This window comes from Chrysemys picta, chromosome 2, assembly GCF_011386835.1.
Source record: "Chrysemys picta bellii isolate R12L10 chromosome 2, ASM1138683v2, whole genome shotgun sequence".
In the NCBI taxonomy this organism is placed as follows: domain Eukaryota; kingdom Metazoa; phylum Chordata; order Testudines; family Emydidae; genus Chrysemys; species Chrysemys picta.
This window is the reverse complement of record NC_088792.1, coordinates 193,720,787-193,741,519: the sequence shown is the minus strand read 5'-3', so window position 1 is coordinate 193,741,519 and position 20,733 is coordinate 193,720,787. Positions and strand designations below refer to the sequence as shown.

The following is a 20,733-nucleotide window of genomic DNA, read 5'->3' as shown; positions in this document are numbered from 1 at the left end:
TACTAATATTTAAAACAGGGTTTTTTTCCCAAAAGGTTCAAATGAAAAACAAACAAAAAAACGTACACAACCATAGATGCATCAAAGATATAGATGAAAAATAATTGGAGAAAGGAAGTCTTCCTAGATGTCTGTACAATGCTGAGCACAAGAACTATGCATAATATGTAGTAAATTATGAATAAATAAATGATAGAAAATAGGTCATCTAGGCCAGTTCCTTCTAAATGAAGGATTGTTCCTTGCAGTTCAATATACTCGGGTGCTTTATCCATTCCAGTTTTAAATATCTTAATTGGCAATGCAATGTTATTCCAAAAAATACCATAGCAAGGGAAAGAATATAAAAGTTTACAGCAAAGCTTATTTTATATTCAGTTCACAAAATTCCAGCAGACGGGCAAATAAATAAACACAAATTGTTGCTGTAATGAGTATCACTTAATTTTACAAATACTGTAATAAAAGCTGATGTACTAACTGTGTTTAGGATTAAAAAAACAAAAACTAAAACAAATAAACAACTAAGCCTAGCAGTGAATTTAGCTATAAAAACAGTTGCTGTAAATGCCACCTATTTGCATGTAGAGAACAGAGACATTTCTGAGATCTCTTTCAAAGGCTAGGATTTCTAGAAGAAGGATAGCACGTGAAGACAGACAAATCAATAACTTCTGGTGATTCATCCACCAAGAAAATTCTATTTGCCCTCTTATACACAGAATAAACTGAAAATGAGAATATGGAAATGCTGGGGATTGAATGATTAAGTAGAACAAGACGCTGTTAATGTATGGTTGTGAATGAAAAGGCAAATATGGTATGGATATATATCAATCCATGTGATTTGAATAAGGCCATAAAACAAATTATCTGATGGAAACCATTCAAGAAATGGTAGCCAAGTTCTCAGAAACAGAAATATATTTTCAGAATTTGGGCCTTAATTGAGTCATTTGTCCTCAGCAAATCATAGAATCATAGAATATCAGGGTTGGAAGGTACCTCAGGAGGTCATCTAGTGCAACCCCCTGCTCAAAGCAGAACCAATCCCCAACTAAATCATCCCACCCAGGGCTTTGTCAAGCCTGACCTTAAAAACATCTAAGGAAGGAAATTCCACCTCCTCCCTAGGTAACCCATTCCAGTGCACTGAAGTGCACAGCAAAGCACTGAAACCAATGTGCTAAATCTCAGTGACTTCAGTGGGAGTTAGGCACATGCCTAATTTTAAGCACATGCTCAAGTGCTTGCTACATTAGTGACTTGATTGTTTTAAGCTTAAGAGAATGCTCCTTGGATTTAACCCCAGGTATATAAAAAAAAAGCCTTTCTAGCCTGTGTGTTAAATTATATGATTTGCTATATGGGCCTCAAAGGGCACAGGATTTAGGCAAGTTTTACGGAGAGCACAATAATGACACCAAAGAAACTAACAGTTAAAAAAATCATTGTACTGAATGTAATTTGAGCAAAGATGTTTTAAATAGAGCTGGCTATGAAACTGTTTTCCTCTCCTGACAAAATTTTCAAGATTTCATTTTGTCTCCTGTTCCACATTGGGATGAAAAACGGGGACCTTTTGCAATTTTAGTGAAAAACCAGAGAGAGAAAGCCATCCATCCCAGAATAGGCAATAGCCCAGTGGTTAGTGTATTCAGCTGGGATGTAATACACCTAAGTTCAAGTTCCTACTCTGCTTGATTTGGAGTATAGACCTGAAGACATCCCAACTGAGGGCGAGGCTATTGACTTTTTGGGGAGCCAGGGCCTCTCTCAGACAAGAAATTACATATTAGGCCTGGAAAATCTTCCCAACAGAAGTTTTATCGAAAAGGACCTTTTCCTGCAAAAAAGTTTTGGTTTTGATGAATTAGAATTTTCTGATCAAAAGCCATAATGTCAAAAAATTTCAGACTATGTCTAGTCTTAATTTTACAACCCAGATTAAAGAAAAGCAATTTTTGAAATACCAACACTCAGCATGTTAAAAAGATCTTCAGATATTTACAGGAACAAAAAATGATCTGCCAAATTTAAATTCAAAGATACCTATAGCCAATAAATACTGAAAAGAAACAGTGGGAAATGACATTGCCTGGCATTAGGAAGACATATTATAAAAGGATGGCAGACTCTAAGACCCTGTACTGAGGTGATGTCTGTAGTGTCATCCTGATATTTGGTACTTGACTCTTGCATGAAAATGCAGTGAATTACTGCTGTCATATTAGCAGATAGATCTTGCTAGCTACACCAGGGTTTGAGAGAGCTGTGTCTGGACAAAGGGCACTAGGGTTGGGGGGAGAACGCATTCTTAAAACTTAATTGAACTTAGTTTGGGACCACAAACACTGAAACATATTCATCACAAAGGTATGTTTGTTTAATGGCACCATAGCAGGGCAAACTTAATGCTGTCTGGATGCCTTAACTATACATTTCCATACTCAACATACACGGCACTGGTGAGACTTCATCTGGAATATTGTGGGCAATTACGGTCTCCCATGTTTAAGAAAGATCAATTAAAACTGGAACAGGTGCAGAGAAGGGCTACTAGGATGATCAGAGGAAGGGAGAGCCTACCTTTCAAGAGGTGATTTAAGGAGCTTGGCTTGTTTAGCCTCACCAAAGGTTGAGGGGAGATATGATTGCTCTCTATAAATACAAAAGATTAATCAACACTAGGGAGGGAGAGGAATTGTTTAAAGCCCAATGTTGGCTCTAGAACAAACCAATATAAACTTGCCCTCAATAAGTTTAGGTTTGAAAAGTAGACAAAGGTTCCTAACCACCAGAGGAGTGAAGTTCTGAAACAGTCTTCCAAAGGGAGTAATGAGATCAACAAAATCTAACTTGTTTCAAAACGGATCTTGATAAGTTTATGGAGGGCATGGTAGGATGATTTCCTACAATGGCATATGGTCCATCTGCAACTATTATTAGCAAGTATTTCCAACTGCCAAAGATGGGACACTAGATGGTAAGGACTCAGTTACTACAGAGAATTCTTTCCCAGTCATTTGGTTGGTGAGTCTCACTCACAAACTCAGGGTCTAATTGAGTGCCATATTTGGGGTCAGGAAGGAATTTTACCCCAGGTCAGATTGGCAGAAACCTTGGAGGTTTTCACCTTCCTCTACAGCATGGGGTACAGGTTGCTTGCTGGTTTGAATTAGAGTAAATGGTGGATTCTCTGTGACTTGAAGTCTTTAAATCAAGATTTGAGGACTTCAGAAACTCAGCCAGAGGTTATGGGTCTATTACAGGAGTGGGTGGGTGAGGTTCTGTGGCCTGTGAAGTGCAGGTCAGTCTAGATCAGGGGTCGGCAATGTTTGGCACGCGGCTAGCCAGGGTAAGCACCCTGGTGGGCCGGGCCAGTTTATTTACCTGCTGAGGCGGCAGGTTCGGCTGATTGTGGCCCCCACTGGCTGCAGTTTGGCATCCAGGGCCAATGGGGATGGCGGGAAGCCGCGGCCAGCACATCCCTCGCCCGCGCCACTTCCCGCCGCCCCCATTGGCCCGGGACGCCGAACCGCGGCCAGTGGGGGCCACGATCGGCCGAACCTGCTGCGTCAGCAGGTAAATAAACTGGCTCGGCCCACCAGGGTGCTTACCCTGGTGAGCCGCATGCCAAACGTTGCCGACCCCTGGTCTAGATGCTCATGATGGTCCCTTCTGGCCTTAAAGTCTACGAGCCTACATTTGGCTCTCTTTTGAGTTTAACTTAAAAGCTTTGAATTTTCTTGGTTAGTAATACCTGTGTTTGGGACAGTAACATCCCTGTATATTTTTTTACCCTCAAGTTACTGAGATGTACTCTCAACCTTAACCCCCTGTTCTTAATATATATTAGGTTTGAGTACGTCTCAGTAACTTATAGTTGGATATATTTATGGAGAGAAAAGGCTTGGCAAGAGGAAGGATAAATTGTACTTCCACCCTCACAGATGAGTTATGTGGTTAACTATATTAAAGATTGTGAGGTGCTCATATACTATGGTAATGGGTAGATATGAGAGAGAGCGAAATATGATATATCCCGAAATCTCCTACCAGCCAGGTAAAAGTTTGTTTAAAAATGGTTTGGGGCAAATCCTGGTGCTACCGAAGTCCATGTAAAAGTTTCTGTGAATATGATTTGGGTCTTTGTCTTTAGTACCATGGGAACTCAAATGTAGTAGTGAAGTTGAAAGAATTACATTTAGTTGTTACTTCAACAGGTTGGTAGGCAGAGCCACACTAATATCATTAGTGAGATTGATGAATAGGATATTCATGTGATGAGGCACATACCTATTACTGCTTCCAAATTTAGTTGTGTTTCATATTGAACCATTTTGCAGAAAGGTTTTTGCAAGGATCCCCAAAAGAGCTAAGTCACATTGACAGTAACTGAGCCAACATAGGCAATTTAATGAATAAATTAGTGAGGACGATATTTTGATAAAAGGAGAAAGCTGAACAAAAATGCTCACTAGCAGTTATCTAAATATTGAAAAATGTAAGCAAAGGACAAGAGATGTCCTGGGATGAGCGCTCACATAACTATATTCTTAAATCACGCACACTGTAGGGTCATGAAATCCCAGAGAAAATGTAGCAAAGTTTAGAAAACAAATCTGAATTTGACAAACATTATTAATTGATTACTACACTAAATTCATGGGCATTTCAACACTATCAAACAACTAGCAGTGGCAATTATCTTTATAAAAGTCACTATAAACAGGATGTAGAAAATCAGAAATTTTGACTGCTGGCAAAAGACTTCCAATTCTCAGGTGTGGAGTTTTAGAAATTTTCTAAGTCTCACCACAGTTTGCACACATCACGTCCTTCTCAAAATAACCATGGAGTAATAGGAACTCCAAAATAGCTACTCAAAGTGAAACATTTGTCAAAGAAAGCTAAACACGTCAGTAAGGAGCCATAGCTATCCTTGTTGGATCTTAAAAACTGTCATGGTTTCAGGGTAATCACACTGGTATTTTGATAAAATGTTCCACCAAGGGCACCCACTTTAGGCTTCTGGCTCCCAGATGTCTCTTCTCTTGGACAGAGACACACGTCTCACTCCCTTTTGACTGGGGACTTTAAAGCTCCATGGCTCCCCACCTTGCTGTGATACCCCAGCAAGCCAGATTGCCAAAAAAGGCCAGCACGTGTGTTTTGTTTTCTCTTTGAGGGCTAAGACCAGTTCTAAGTTACCAAACAGCTCTTTCTAAGGAAGTACATTAATTTCTAAGACAAAGAATTATAGAGAAAATAAAAACCCTACATGCATACTAAAAATCTCACCAGAGGTCACGTCAACTCCAACCTGGTAGGTTTTAGTCCTTCATAACCCTCATAACTGTGTTTTCTATGGTTACAAGTTACATCCCTCTTAAATCCAGAACCAGAACTTAGAGTGGTCAGATCAGCCATTTCTTTACACTGCTTTGATCTTGGCCTTCTGTAACGGGTAATCAACCGACAATGACCCACTCCTCTGGGCATGGTTTCAAAAGGCTGGGTACTTGCATAACCAGAATTGGGGAAGTTGCATTAACCTCTCTCTAGGGATTCCCCAGAAAAATCCACTTAACACTTATTGTTCCAAAAGTCCATACCTGTCTGGCACATTTTCTGTATAATCTTTTGAACTCCCAGGTTCCACATCTATCACATCTCCCACCTTGAAAGGTTACGTGCAATCCTGACACAATAATACCTAAACCTAATTCAAAAAGATCTTTGTAGCATATTGCAGGAGATTATGTGTCTGTCACATACATCAACAGAGGAACAGACGCTAATGGAAACATGAACAAAGTCTTTATGTCCCACAAGACCTCAGCTACTCAGACCTAAGCAAATACCAGATTTACAAATATAACTGGAAGAAAGATAAGGAGATACAAAAAAAATTATCTTTGGCAGGCATACAAAACCACTGTCTTCTAAATGGACAGCCTGACAACCAGTCCATAAGAAAATTGAGTGCAACAGCTTAAAATGAGCAAGAGATATTACCCTCCTTTGCTCCTGCAGAAGGGCCACAATCATGTGTGTAGAAAATAGACTGTCAGAAGTACAAGGGCAACTGTCAAGCCTTACTTGCAGTCTTTGCGACATCTGGGATATCTGTTGATACAGGACATCATAGTGAAAACTCAACTTCTTAAAGAAGTCATAAGTGGGGAAGGAAAAAGAACTGCCTGAGTTCCAGCAGAATCATTGCAGACATCCACATCACCAAGTGTAGAATTACCATACACCACAGCAGTACCAGGATGAAACTACAACATAATCATCCTGGAGTAGTTCTGGTAAGGGTTATTAGAAAAAAGAAAAACTTGCCAGATATGGGAGTGATGTGAACTGTAACTAAGTGACTTTGAAAAGTATTCAGAATCTATTAACCAAATATATGTTAGGTTAAAAGTATTGTCTTAGAAGAAATAAAGTAACTTTTAAAAAGGGGAAGGGGAGAGGTCAGGAACGATAACTAATAACTAGAATAGGGGTGACTATGCTAATACACATTAAGCCTCTGAAAATACTCATTAAGAACTAGGTTTTTTCAGAAGCCTGAAAAAACACACTGCACAGGCTTCCCATGCAGTTGATGCTAAACCATTCTTACTTGCTTATTAAAAATTGGGGCAAAATGAGAGTCAATGAGAAGACACAGCACAGGAGAGACATGGTTTTAAAACAGAGATGAGCAACCCACAACATTAAGCTGTGTATCCAGATTTACAAATCAAACTTACCACAAGCCCCTGAGCTGTTCAAATCTGGGGTTTAGGTTCAGGCCCACCTCTAGTTTGAAACTGTACTTAGCTATTATGCACTTGACTGACATTCGTGCAGCAGGATGCAAGTGATGCCACTTCCTCCCCCTGTATCTCTCCCCCTCCCCCCCCCCCCACAAAAATGAGGGAAGCAGTTATGTGGTGAGCAGTATTATGATATTTTGAAACAGTGACAGAACACTGCTGTACCCACACAGCTCATTCTAGAAATTGGATGTTTTTAAAGATACTAGATGTGTTTTCAGACGTATTTCTGAGTTCATTCAAGAGTTATTCTCTTTTGAAGTGTCAGACTGCTGATCTGAGGAATGGGGATTCTATTCCTTTGTAGGTAGCACTTAGCAACATGGTAGTATGGTTCCATATATTAGGCCAAACTCTACTCTACTCCCTAACTCTGGGAAAAGTCGGGTATCATAAGAATCTTAACAGAAAAATGGTCATACTGAATTAGACCAATGGTCCACCTAGTCCACTATCCTGTCTTTCAACAGTGGCAGATGCAAGATGCTTCTGAGGGAATGATCAGAACAAGGCAATTACTGAATGATCCATCCCTTCCAGTCCAGTCCCAGTATCCAGGAATCAGAGGCTTAGAGGCATCCAGAGCATAGCCATTGATAGCCTTATCCCCCATGAACTAATAGAATTCATTTTTCAACCCAATAATACTTGTTGCCTTTCTCTGTACCTTTTCCAATTCTAATACATCCTTTTTCAGATAGGTTAACTGGAATTGCACACAGTGTTCAAGGTGCAGGTGTACCATGCATTTATTTAGAGGCATTATGATATTTTCTGTCTTATTATCTATCCTTTTCCTAATGAACACTGAATTTCACCTGCTATTTTGTTTCCTATTCACCCAGTTTTGTGAGATTCCTTTGTAACTCTTTGCAGTAAGCTATGGACCTAACTAGGGTGACCAGATGTCCCGATTTTATAGGGACAGTCCCAATTTTGGGGTCTTTTTCTTATATAGGCTCCTATTACCCCCCACCCCCGTCCTGATTTTTCACACTTACTGTCTGGTCACCCTAGACTTAACAATCTTGAGTAATTTTGTATTGTCTGCAGACTTTGCCACCTCACTGTTTACCCCTTTTTCCAGATCATTTCTAAATATATTGAATTGCCCTGGTCTCAGTACAGATCCTTCGGGGACCCCTGCTATTTACTCCTAACCTTTGTTTCCTGTCTTATACCCAGTTACTGATCCATGAGAGGACCTTCCTTATCTGATTTAGGTATTTCTAAAACACTTACTATATTAGTGTTTGAGTGCAACAGAGGCTTTCATGCCCATGTTTTTATTTTTAAACCCAGCTCAAGTCAGGGAGAATTTATAGTTCTTCCAGACCTTTAAACTTTCAGGAACACCACTCAACCACTGCTGGGACTTGCTGTATTGAGAGGCCCTTTTACACAAGGAGAAGGGAGGCTTCTCCTGTGGGCTTTTGTCTGCTGCCATGAGGCTGTGTAAGGGCCTCTCAGGATCAGGCCCTGTATCTATACATATCATCTACATTGAGCAGTGATATAGGACCTGATTCTGCAGTTGCTCCCCATATGGGCCAACACTACAGAACACAGTGAATAATATGTGATTCATACAGAACTTGGAGAAAAGTCTCTGCAGGTGAATCATGATTTTTATTACAACATGCAAATACAAAATGCCTTATTCATCAAAGTGAAATTCACTCCCTTGTGGAAAGCCATCACAAGGTCTATGCACCTCAATCTCTCTAAACAGGATTTAAATGGCACTGAAGTAGTGTATTGTCCTTCTGTAAATGTATAACCTGAAAAAGCTATTTATAACCATTTGAATTTCTGTGCATTCGAGTACTGTAAATCTTTCCAAAATGAGATTAATACAAATTCACTCATTTTTCCCCCCATCAGAACTAATTTGCAGTCCCTGACATTCAAAAAAAAATGTTTGGGTTCCACTTAACCCATTTTCCGTATTTCCATACTCATTGTGAACCTTTGGGTGATGAACAGTTTCATCCAGGTTTGCATGGCTTTGTGATGGTTCTTTATTTTTCCAGAAACTGATTGGAATTAGTGGCTCTCAAGATTTCCCTTTAAGAGCTAGACCCAGCTTAGCTGAACAGATATATTAGGGGGAGCTGTGAGCAGTTCTGAGACAACCACCTAAGCAGTAACACCATACTCAGAGTCGCTGAGCTGAATATATATAAACTATATATTGTGATCTTCCTAAAGTCCTGACTGAGTTCCCTTGTGAAAAACCCCAAAACTCCACAGTGGCCATACTGAAAAATATCCTGGTTGGTTTAGAGTCAGAAAGGAAAGAGGCACATCTAAAATACGGAGAGAGAAAACTAAAAATAAAAAGCCGAAAGAAATATACACATACACAAACTTGAAAATCAGTATGGAGGAAGACTACATAGAGTAACTACCTAAGATGGCATAGAAGGTGCAATGGTGGTGACAGGTGGTGGAGAAAATCCTGCCCCTGCTGCACACAAGGGTGAAATTCTACTGAAGATTGAGTTTTGCCATTGACTTCAATGGGACCAGGATTTCACCCAAGGTACGGAGTGAGGTCGACTACTTTGCTGTAACTTGACATTTGCTGGAGCTTGTCTTAGCGCTGTAGTCACTGCCACAATGTATTTAGCCTTGGCCTAGAGAACAGTGTGAGAACCATAATTCCATACTTGGGGGGGGGAGAGTGGGGGAGGCGGAGAGGAGCTGGGCAAGAAACTGCGGAGATGTTGGAAGGTTAGGTTGGTGAAATTAACTATATTATAGCATCAGGAAGGCTGCAGATCTCATAGAGGCTTTGTCTATACTAGGAAATTGCATTGTTTTATAACAATGTTAGATGTTAGCTAACTAATTGTTCCTTGTAGACAACGATAAGTCAGTTAACATCATGCTATTAATGTGTCTTAATGTAATGTAATAAGGTTTTCTAAACAAGATGAGTCCAAAGAAGTGCATGTGTGCACACCTGGTGCATAGCCACAGCAGCTCCAAGGTCGGGATGGAGAATGGGTCTGTGTGATGTAACCAAACACAGAGGATAGATGAGAGAGAATTTCAGAAAAGGTACACTATATGGAAGAAGGAAAAGGCTTTGACGGTACAACGGGAGCCATAGATGGGAGGAGTCAGTGATTGTCTGACCATGTTAAAATACCACCCTTTAGGAAATCAGCGGGTAGTCTGTACAGGGTGACCCTCCCTTGCATATGCACAAGTTGAGACACCAAAAACATATGCACAAGTTGAGACACCTTTCCAGACAATAGCAGCTTCAACATACTCAGGGCTCTAAAAATTGAGTACAACATTTATCATTCAGTTTTCATGAACATTTTGCAAACAAACAAACAAAAAAATTAAAAAAGAGTGAAAACACTGGTTTGTGAATTTGGAAGAACTCCACAGATTCACAGAGCTCCATGTAGGCCTAAACTAAAACAGCTAGAGAATTAAAAAATAAAATTGAAAGAGTGGGCAATGAGTACATTTATTTAAAAATATATATCTTACATGTCTCAAAATGCTTCAACATTTGTATAACCACCTTGCATTCTGTTATCTCAAGTATTTAGTCATAAAACATTTAACAGAAAAGCGGTGTAACTTTTTTTTCAGCCCAAATATCTGAAATTTCAAAAGTAAAAAACAAAGAAATAAACTAGGAGTTTGTACATATGACTTCATTAATCCACATTTTGCTTTTCTACTATTTCTTAGAAAAGATTTATTTGCAAAATGCAGTAATTTGAAAGAGTTCTCTCAGTTAGTAGTGAGAAATAGACAGGCAGGTCTGTGTGTACCATCATATTTGCAGTGTGCTTATTTCTGAGTTTATTCATGCTGAAAGCTTTACATTATACTTGTAATTTCAGAGTACTAATTAGAAGAAAATAGCTACAGTTCCATTTAAATAGTATGACAATGGTATCATTTGTCACAAGATGCCAGACCACCCTCTCCCCACAAAAAAAAAGAAGAAAAAAGCAAAAACTGTTAATGAATAAAATCCACAAGAGTCCTCTGAAGTTTGCACTGGAACCTTTACATTAAACAGCTACAGCAGAGTCTGTGTGCAAAAATTTAGGTTTCCAAATACCTCCTGGGCAGCTCTCTCTCTCTTGAATCAAAGAAGTGGGAGACAGAAAAGGTCCAATACTAGTAAATTATTAATCCATTCCTCCGCCAGGATTGTTCTATATCATTTCCTTTCTAGTACTTCATCCAACCTAGATTTAAAATATCTCAACTAATGGGGCTTCTATAATTTCCCCAGACTAATAGATTTTACCATTAGGAAGTTTGTTTGTCCTGATATTCAGCCCTATTTCTCTTTTCTTAACTTAATCCCTTTTGGCCTGGTTACACACCCTTTAGACAACCTAAACAATTCCTCTCCCTCCTCATGCATACAACTTTCAAGTAATTATAATCAGTTGTGTTTTCATTATTTAGCCAAATTAAACACATTTCCTTCTTTCAATCTTTCTTTATAAATCAGTCCCTACATTATAATCACCTTTGTTTTAGTTCTCTAAATGCCCCTCAAATTTGTCTGCATTGTTTTGGTACTGAGATGCCCAGCACTGAATGCAGCATTCTTGAGGCAATCCAGAGGCAAAGAGGAATTTTAGTCTCCCATTATCACGTGAAACCTCTGCACTGAAAGCTCTGATTGCATCTATTGCATTTTCCACCAAACCACAATGCAAGCTCCAATCTCATTTGCTGTCCATTATAATCCTGACATCTCTTTATGTATCAATGTTTTCCAAGTGTCCCTCTGTTTAAATCTCTTTGTTTTCTGCTGATTTGTTTGCAAGCCTTGTTGTCAGTTTTCCCTTGATCCTTACTTTGTAAAAAAAAAAAAAAAGTGACTATCAGAGACAGTTATGGCACAGGAAGAGTATAATTTCAGTGACATTAGACAGGTTTCAGCCGTGTTAGTCTGTATCCGCAAAAAGAAGAACAGGAGTACTTGTGGCACCTTAGAGACTAACAAATTTATTAGAGCATAAGCTTTCGTGGACTACAGCCCACTTCTTCGGATGCATATAGAATGGAACATATATTGAGGATATATATATATACACACATACAGAGAGCATAAACAGGTGGGAGTTGTCTTACCAACTCTGAGAGGCCAATTAATTAAGTGACATTAGAGGCTCAGATGTGCAATTTACAGAGGCACATGAGCCAGCCACTCCTCCCTTTGCTCCTCTTTAACACCCCCCTAGGGTTGTCAGTCTTTATGGCCGAGCTGCCAATTGCCTCTCCCTATGCCCCACCCACACATTCAGGCTACAGATCTTGAGAAATCCAGCTCTGATCCCTCACACACAAACATCGGAAGTGGGGAAAAGGAGAAAAAAAATCACCTTTCATGGAAGCCAGCCCTGTTGCATAGTATTATCACACCCTAATCACCTCTCCAAGTTGGTAATAGAAGACCTATAATCCTCAACCCTACTTCTCCTGTGTTGCTGATGAGCTTCTCTCTGCTTCCCCTCCTCAGTCCCAGTCCCCCAGCTAAAAACATGAGGTAGATCTGATTTACACACACACACACACACACACACACACACACACACACACACACACACACACAGTATATACATTCAAAGATGTAGCTTCATCTTCATCTAGGAAGACCGGAGTGGGAACCCCTACATCCCACTCTTTTAAGTTATAACTGACTATGGATCTAACTATCCCTGACCTTCAAAATACACAAATCAAAGGTAAGGAAGACGACAACACTATTCTGAATTGTGTCCAGATGAATTATACTTTTATTTATGGCCTGTATTCCTAGACTCGCTTATTTTTTCCAAGTGCTCATATAGAAGGCTATCAAAAAAGAGCTATTCCACCTGAAGTCTGGAGTAATTTATGCTGCTACAGCAATTTACTGGCATTGATTTTTAGTCAGAAAAAAACTCACACCAGTGGAAGAGGAATGAGGAATAGAATGGTACCTGAAATAGTTTTTTTTTTTTTTTTTTTTCAGTTGGGAAGTTTTTAGATGGAATAAGTTGTGGATTGTGCTAACACCATCCCTTTCAACCAAAGCACCATAGCTCCTTTGAAAGATGAGGGATATGGAGATCTAGAATTAAGTACTTTTTCTGAAGCAGGGAGGTGAGGGAATATGCTAGAAGTCCACATAGCCTCTGTTACTGACAGATCACAGCTAATCCAATTTTTAAGAGAGAAGCACATGTGGCTCTTCAGTAAAATTTCAAAGGAATATTGTTCTGTCCATTCACAATTGTTTATAGAAAAACAAACAAATGGCTATATACGCCCACCAGCTTACTGAAGAATTTCCCACAGACATCAATAAGTAGTCCTTCTATTGTGTATGTGAAATTCATGTCCTGTAGGTACATTTTCCCCTTCAAGAGACAATATCCTTCCGCTTAATATGTAGTTGAAACCCAGTTAATTGTATGTTATCTCTTGTACTTGTTTCAGATAAATAAAGCTGTGTAGAGCCCTTTGAGGTTAACTCCTGCTTGCTTTAGTTACACACAGGTAGTCCTATTAACTTCTATGGTACCACTGGAATAAGGAAGCAAGCAGGATTTGTGTCTGACTGATTTTGCTCATGTTCTAAAAGAATATTGCTGCACCCAATACAATTTAACTGAAACATTGGTTACATAATTGACAAAATTACATAAATAATTACAAGTACAACCTCTCTGATCAAACTATACTAAAATATGAGTCATTGCTCCATATGTCAGAAACCCTATAGAATGCCATGAAATCCTAAAGACTGCAGTGCAGTGCTACTGAAGCCAAAAATAAAATAAATAATTTTTTTTATTGTAATGATCTGAGGCAACATTTAACTGGAAGCATGACTAGAAATCTTTATTTTACTCTAATAAATTAAACAGACAAATTGACAAAGAAAGTGTAATTGTACAACTGCAAATGAGATTTGGAAACATCTTTCGCTGGAACACTTAGCTGAACACATTATTCTTTGGATCTTAAACTTCCTTCTGGAATGCAAGCAGCAGTTTGCCAGTTATCTCCCCTAATAAGCAGAGGTATAGGGTAGTCCCTCTCCAATAAAGCAAAGTAAAAAAGCAGTGATGTAATTTTCTGAGAATTCCTTTTTTTAAATTAAAATACTTTTTATTGCTGATCACTTCGAAGGAAAAACAAAACAGCGTAACAATCAAATATAAACCGTATACTTCCTGATAAAGGATTTTAAATGATTTCCTATAATAGAATTCTGTTGAAAACAATGTGTTTTACAATTACACAAGTCCTTCTGCTCAAGATGTCTAGCTATCATAAAAAATGTACTGAAAAATAACCTTTGTGAAAAAAGCTGGGTGTGTTGTGCAAGATGGATAAACAAACTGGGCATCAGGAGTTTAAATAAAAAAATATATTTTCTTTGAAATTAAAATATATTCCCGTTAAAAATATTGAAGTGTGTCACAATTCTACATTACCACCAAAGCAAGCTGTAAAAATCAAGCCTTTTGCCAAAAGTGTAACGCTTTGTACTCACCAGGTGTGAAATTATATCGAGCGGAAAAACCCATAGATTCCAGCTCACCATCAGCAAAAAATTTAATCCACAGGAATCTGCCACTAGATTTTATCATAGGTGGATTTTGCTGTCCACAGAAACGTCCAATGATTGGGGAAAAGCCAAAAGGTCCATCTCGCACTTCAATGTGATCAAATTTACACTCCCAAGAAGGCTCTACAGAATATTTTTCATCAAAGTGTAGCTCAATACATTGTCGAGGGGCAGCTAGAGGGGGAAAGAAAACAAAATTTGTGCAGTTAAAAATTGCTAATTTTTTACTTTCAGAATTTTGATAAATTTATACATTCTAGTTTTTCTATAAACTATTACCTTTTTATTTCTAAATCAATGGTTCTGGTCAGTTTCTGAAAATTATGACATCTTCAATAGCCTAACTACATTTCACAACATTAATTTACATGCCTATTCTTTTCCTTTGAAAAAGCATTTCCAACACTATTTCTTAAGTAAGCTAAGAAAACCATCTATGTAGAAAAGCAAATTATGACTTGGCAATAGTTCGTTCACAGAGAAGTTCTGAAGGAATTCAATTAATGGGTGAAAATGTCTCTTCAGACAACTTAAGGAAGATCTACTTATTTTTTCAGTGCTTATGAAGATGAGGAATTCCTTTTCCAGAACTAGAGTATAAACTAAAGACAAATTCTGTCCCCAGATGCGCTGAAGTCAATGAGAGGCCTGTGTATAAATCCTACAACAAAATTTGGCCTTAAATAATTTTACCATCTTATTTGAAACATAACCTTAAATACAGAGAAACATCATTTATGAAACCACCCAAAGAGCAAGAAAATTAGTTACCTTAAACAATATGCTACTGGAAACCTTGAAGATACTTTAAAATGGTCACTTAATCAAAGTATTAAAGAGATACTAAATTCATAGCTTTTTATGGCCAGTACGGATCATTGTGATCATCTAGTCCAGGGGTCAGCAACGTTTGGCGTGCGTCTTGCCAGGGTAAGCACCCTGGTGGGCTGGGCCAGTTTATTTACCTGCTGATGGGGCAGGTTCGGCCGATCGCGGCTCCCACTCGCCGCGGTTCGCCGTCCCGGGCCAATGGGGGCGGCGAGAAGCGGCGCGGGTGAGGGATATGCTGGCCGCGGTTTCTCGACTCCCTCATTGGCCCGGGACAGCAAACCGCGGCCAGTGGGGGCCGCGATCGGCCGAACCTGACGCGTCAGCAGGGTGCTTACCCTGGTGAGCTGCGTGCCAAACGTTGCCGACTCCTGATCTAGTCTGACCTCCTGTAAAACAAAGACAAGAGAATTTCACCCAGTAATTTGCACATGAAGTCCAATAGATTGTGGTTGAACTACAGCATCTCTCTTAGAAAGACTTTTTAAAATCAAAGATTGCAAGTAATGGAGAATCCATTTAGTTGAGTTTTCCCAATTGTTAATTACCCTTACAGTTAAAAATGTGTGCCTTGTTTTCAATTTGAATTTCTCCAGCTTTGATTTCCAACTACTGGATCTTGCTATGCCTCTGTTAGATTAGAGAACCCTCTACTATCAGACATTTTCTGAGACAATTTTATTAAGTTCCTCTTATTAGGTCATGTCCTGGATTCTACACATACAACTCTCATTGAAGTCCAAAGGATATTTGCATGCTTTTTACAATCAGAACTTTAGAGCCAAATTCTGGGCCTAGTGCATATTTTGAGTATGGAAACTAAATACACCTCTACCCCGATATAACGCGACCCAATATAACACGAATTCAGATATAACGCAGTAAAGCAGCACTCTGGGGGGGCGGGGCTGCGCACTCCAGTGGATCAAAGCAAGTACGATATAACACGGTTTCACCTATAACGCAGTAAGATTTTTTGGCTCCTGAGGACAGCGTTATACTGGGGTAGAGGTGTACAGACAGGATTCTGATCCTGGTGTATCTTTCACCCCTTTATCCACGGGACGGGTTCATGGTGGAGTGACAAGAAAATGTTAGAAAACAGTTTCACAAACAAAACCTAAAAAACACACAACTTTTTAGTCATTTAAAAAGGAGAGCTTTTGAGAAAGACTCACTACTCACTTCAGAAAGCAGGCTAATTACAATTACTACATACTAAGGAACAATATTCAATAAGAATCACTTGTGATTTGAGATATTATTCTATTCATAAAGGAGAGGCACAGCTATAGGAAAAAATATAGCACAATGTATGAGAACTTAATTATATGAGAATCTGAGAAAAAAGTTCATATGTAGGTTAGAGTTATTTAAGGAGAAATATTCTTTATGGTGAAATATACTAACGTAAATTTTTCATCTAAAAATGTGCTTCATGTTTACTGTGAAATTATTTAAAATTGAAAAAACTTACCTATCCTCAAATTTGACATTTACAATCAGGAAACTATTAATTATAGATACACTCACGCACACTTTTTTCAGCCTATTACCCCTGTGCAGTAAACAACAGGAGCAGACCTATATCTTTACCTAGAAATGAACCGCGTTCACAGATCCTGGGAATGAAAATCTGAATATGACAAAGACTATAAAATTGAAACAAAATCATGTTTTAATCTATTGTTTGTAAAGAAAGTTTTATTAATCTATTATGAATAAGGTCAAAGACAAAGATCTTTTCAATTATAGTGATGAACAGAATAACTTGAAAATATCATTGATTAATTTTGTTTAGACTTTTTTTACCATTGACTTCACATAAGGTAGGTTTTATATCAATATTTGTTAACTAACTGTTATGCTAGAGCAGCTGAGAGGAATCAGCACTTTGAAAAATTGGGACCATATTTTACATGTTAATGTTGGATTTAAGGAGATATTTAGAGACCAACTCTCAATTCATTTATGGACTGCAGGATCAGGCCCTGGCATTTTTCAGTTGACGGTGTGCCTTTAAATCACAATAAAAATGGTCACTGATAACTCGAACAACATCTTTTATCCATGTTATTCATATGTAATTCTATTAAACTTCTTGCAACTTGTTTAAAAAACAGACAATGAATTGTTAGTTCAGGTAGGGCCAGGTTCTGACACCTTTATTCATGTTTCACAGAGCTTCTGCATGCATGGCCACATTTCCTTAATCGGCAGTGCCCCCGAAGACAAGGATCTGGCTCTATGTGGGCCTTCCGCTTTTGTTTCTGGGAGCATGACATTAATTTCATGTATTGTTTGTTTTTAATTAAACTGCCTATGTTAGAAAACTCTTTCTCCATCACGCCAATACATCCTACGAGAAATCTTGCCAGTGATGATTCATAGTCAAACAAATGCTTGACCAAACATTGTTTGATTTCCAAGGATTATTAAACGTATTGTGAGAGAAACTGCAGGGAGGATTCTGACTTACACCAAGACCTTTTTATACCGCTTTGTCATTGATAAGTAAATTACACTGCCAAAGTGGTGTAAAAGGTAACTGAGAATCAGACCTGCAGTCCTGACTCCTTTAAAACTCCCAGTGGCGTCAGTGGGAGCTCTGCTTGACTCAGGAGTCCAACATTTAGTTCACTCTGTACAACAGCATTCTGAATCTTATATCAATATTGGTTTTAGGATTTGAATATTGCTACTGTTTATTTTCCTCTCCTTCTATTTATTTTTAAACCGAGTCTAGACTGTTTTGTCTATCTGAGTATGTAGCTCTGAATAGAGGTTGCGCAGGGCCCCATTGCCTCCTGGCTTGTTCAGGGAGGCATTGTGTTCACGCTGAATTCTCCTGTGTACAGAACATGCACTGGCTGCTGTAAGGATGGAACATCTACTATTCCTATTATGCCCAGCCTACGAGATAGCCCAGTACAGAGGAGGACAGAGATTTCACCCTCGCCTTCTCTATTTGGGATGCAGCACATTGTGGACCCCAAACTGTAAGGACTCTGATTATCCCTAATTCTTGCAGGGGGTATGCCAAGTTAGGAAGGGGTCCCATTCTCCTGTCCAGCCACACAAAGGTCAAGAACAATTTGGCCCTTAACTGTTTCAGACCGTATTATATTTTGCTTTTAAATGCATCGCCTTTTTTGGATACTGTGCTTAGAGTTAAAGATCAAAGTTTCAGGCTGACTACATCCCATCTGAACAACAAAGTGATCCAAATGTTCCTGAAAATAGCTCTGGATGATTGAAAAAGCCACAGCTCAAATCATTACTTCTGGTTAAATACTGAAGGGCAAACACAAGAGTATGATTTCTACAAAACTTCCTTTTTGCTTATAGCAAGCAGGTTTTCTAGGAAGCCCTTTCTGTGCCCTAGCTTACTGCACAGCAACACAGTTTCTGCTCTCAAACAGACCCATCACAACTATTAGATGATACTTTCCCTCACAATGTACAGGAAAACGTACTAGTTACTGGAAGGGTCAATCTTGGAATTCCCAGTCATGTGTAAAGTCCACTGATGGCCATAGGAATTTTGCCTATAGTTACAGTGTAGGCAAAAGATGGGAGTAAAAACACTGCTGGTGTCTCATCAAATCTTAAAAATCTTCTTTATTAAGCTTCTAATTATCTTTCTTCTGAGACTTTTAATACCATGGAAAGACTGCTTAAAATGCTTGCATGTCTTGTCATCTCTTTAATTTAATTAGCGTACACAAGTGCTGTCTTTAGATTTTACATTTGCTGGGGAAAAAAAGACATTGGTTGCTAACTAGTTCTAACAGTTGCAGCAAAACACACACAATTAAGGTTTTAATTCTGAGCAGCTGTAAGTCTGTGTAACTGACAACTAAAGTTAAGAAAAAAAATCTGTTTAATTTAGCAGATTGTCTGGAAATGAGACAATGATCTAAACATCTACCCCTCAGAAATGTGAATTGCTGCAGGACTAATGGATTTGCTTAATCCTTGGTATCTCCAGTTGTTCAGATCCTTTATTTTTTTTGGAAATTAAATTATGAAAACATGAAGCTCCATGAAATATACTATGTAAATGCACTTATGTTGTTACTCAAGCAGACTGTTTTTAGTATAGTGAAATATGACAGCCCTACACCATTTATATATAAAGAAAGAGTATACAAGAAAGTTAATAATCTTTGGGAAAGCATGGATGGCCTCCAACAGATCTACCATTAATTTTCTATTGATAATAAATGAAACATGCAGGCAATATTAACACCCAAATATATATTGGAAGATTTAATTGACAACTCTTCTCAAGTTCATAAAAATGATTCCAGGCACTTCCTCCTTATATTTATAAATACACATTTAATTAGAGAATTATTGAAGTGATCTAAATACACAAGTAATATTCTACACTTCTAGCACAAAAGTTGAAATATATTGTATAACGTTTGGCTGTGTCATTCTCAGAATATATTTAACACAAGTCATAGAACTTCATGCAGAAATTCCTGCATCGAGCCCATAATCTCTTTTAGAAAACATTCAAACTTTAAATCAAGATTTCTAGTGATGGAGAAACCACCACATCCCTAGTTGTTCCAATGGTTAATTACCCTGACTAGAAATAAGATGTAATTATTTTAAGAGTCTAAATTTGTGTGGCTTCAGCTTCCAGCTGTTGGATGTTGTTACATCTTTGAAGGCTAGATTAAAGAACTGTCTAACAGACTCCCCCTCCCTCCCCCATTTAGTTACTATTGGCACCTATTGTGGACACCTATTCTTTATCAAAGCAATTTTAAAATGCTAAAAGAGTGGCATACATTTAAGATGAGCTACAGTATTTTGAAACTCTATTTTATAGCAAAATGAAATACCATTTCAGTACAACAGGACAAATTCTGAAGCTTTTACTCAGTCCCATTAAAGTCAGTGGCAATTTTGCCTCAGTAGAGACTTCAGGATTTGTGCTATTGTTTTTATTGGCCTATTATATTTTTATGTATTCTTTATTATATTATTATATTGGAATTGAAAGAATACTTTTAAAAATATTTTTCTATGAAACTCATTGTCACAAGTTACATCAGATAGGATAACAATGTATAAGGCACATAAGGGCTTTGAATACAAAGGCATAAATCATCCACAGAGATAGAGATTAGCTTGAACCTTCTCCTACGTGCACTTTATTCCTTACTATTCATTATAGGGATTCTAGCACTGTTGTCTGAAGTTTCTGGTAGTTGCTGCTGTTGAAGACAAGATACCAAATTAGATGGATCTTGTATGGGAATTCTACATTACTACGTCCTATTTGTAAACTTTAGAGAGATTTCCACAGAATAGACCGTGTCATCTGCACGATGTGGGTTAAATGGCATTACCAAATTTACCAGCCATTCGTTCATTTAAAACAAAACACGTCCCCCTTATATGCAGTGTTTTTGTAACCATATTGGTCCCAGGATATTA

The 20,733-nt window shown here is 38.3% G+C and overlaps 1 protein-coding gene across 13 annotated transcripts in view; it reads right to left on the bottom strand.

Annotated features, from left to right (window-relative positions):
• Nucleotides 1-20,733, bottom strand: part of NETO1 (neuropilin and tolloid like 1) — an 88,273-nt gene that overhangs the window by 53,373 nt on the left and 14,167 nt on the right. For all 13 annotated transcript variants that reach the window (XR_002888236.3, XR_010598808.1, XR_010598807.1 and 10 more), the window contains one exon: nucleotides 14,374-14,622. Coding sequence is in view for 10 of the 13 variants with exons in the window: in XM_042860413.2 (XP_042716347.1) it covers nucleotides 14,374-14,622 (249 nt within the window). In the remaining 3 variants the exon portion in view is untranslated. The remainder of the gene's footprint in view (nucleotides 1-14,373; nucleotides 14,623-20,733) is intronic.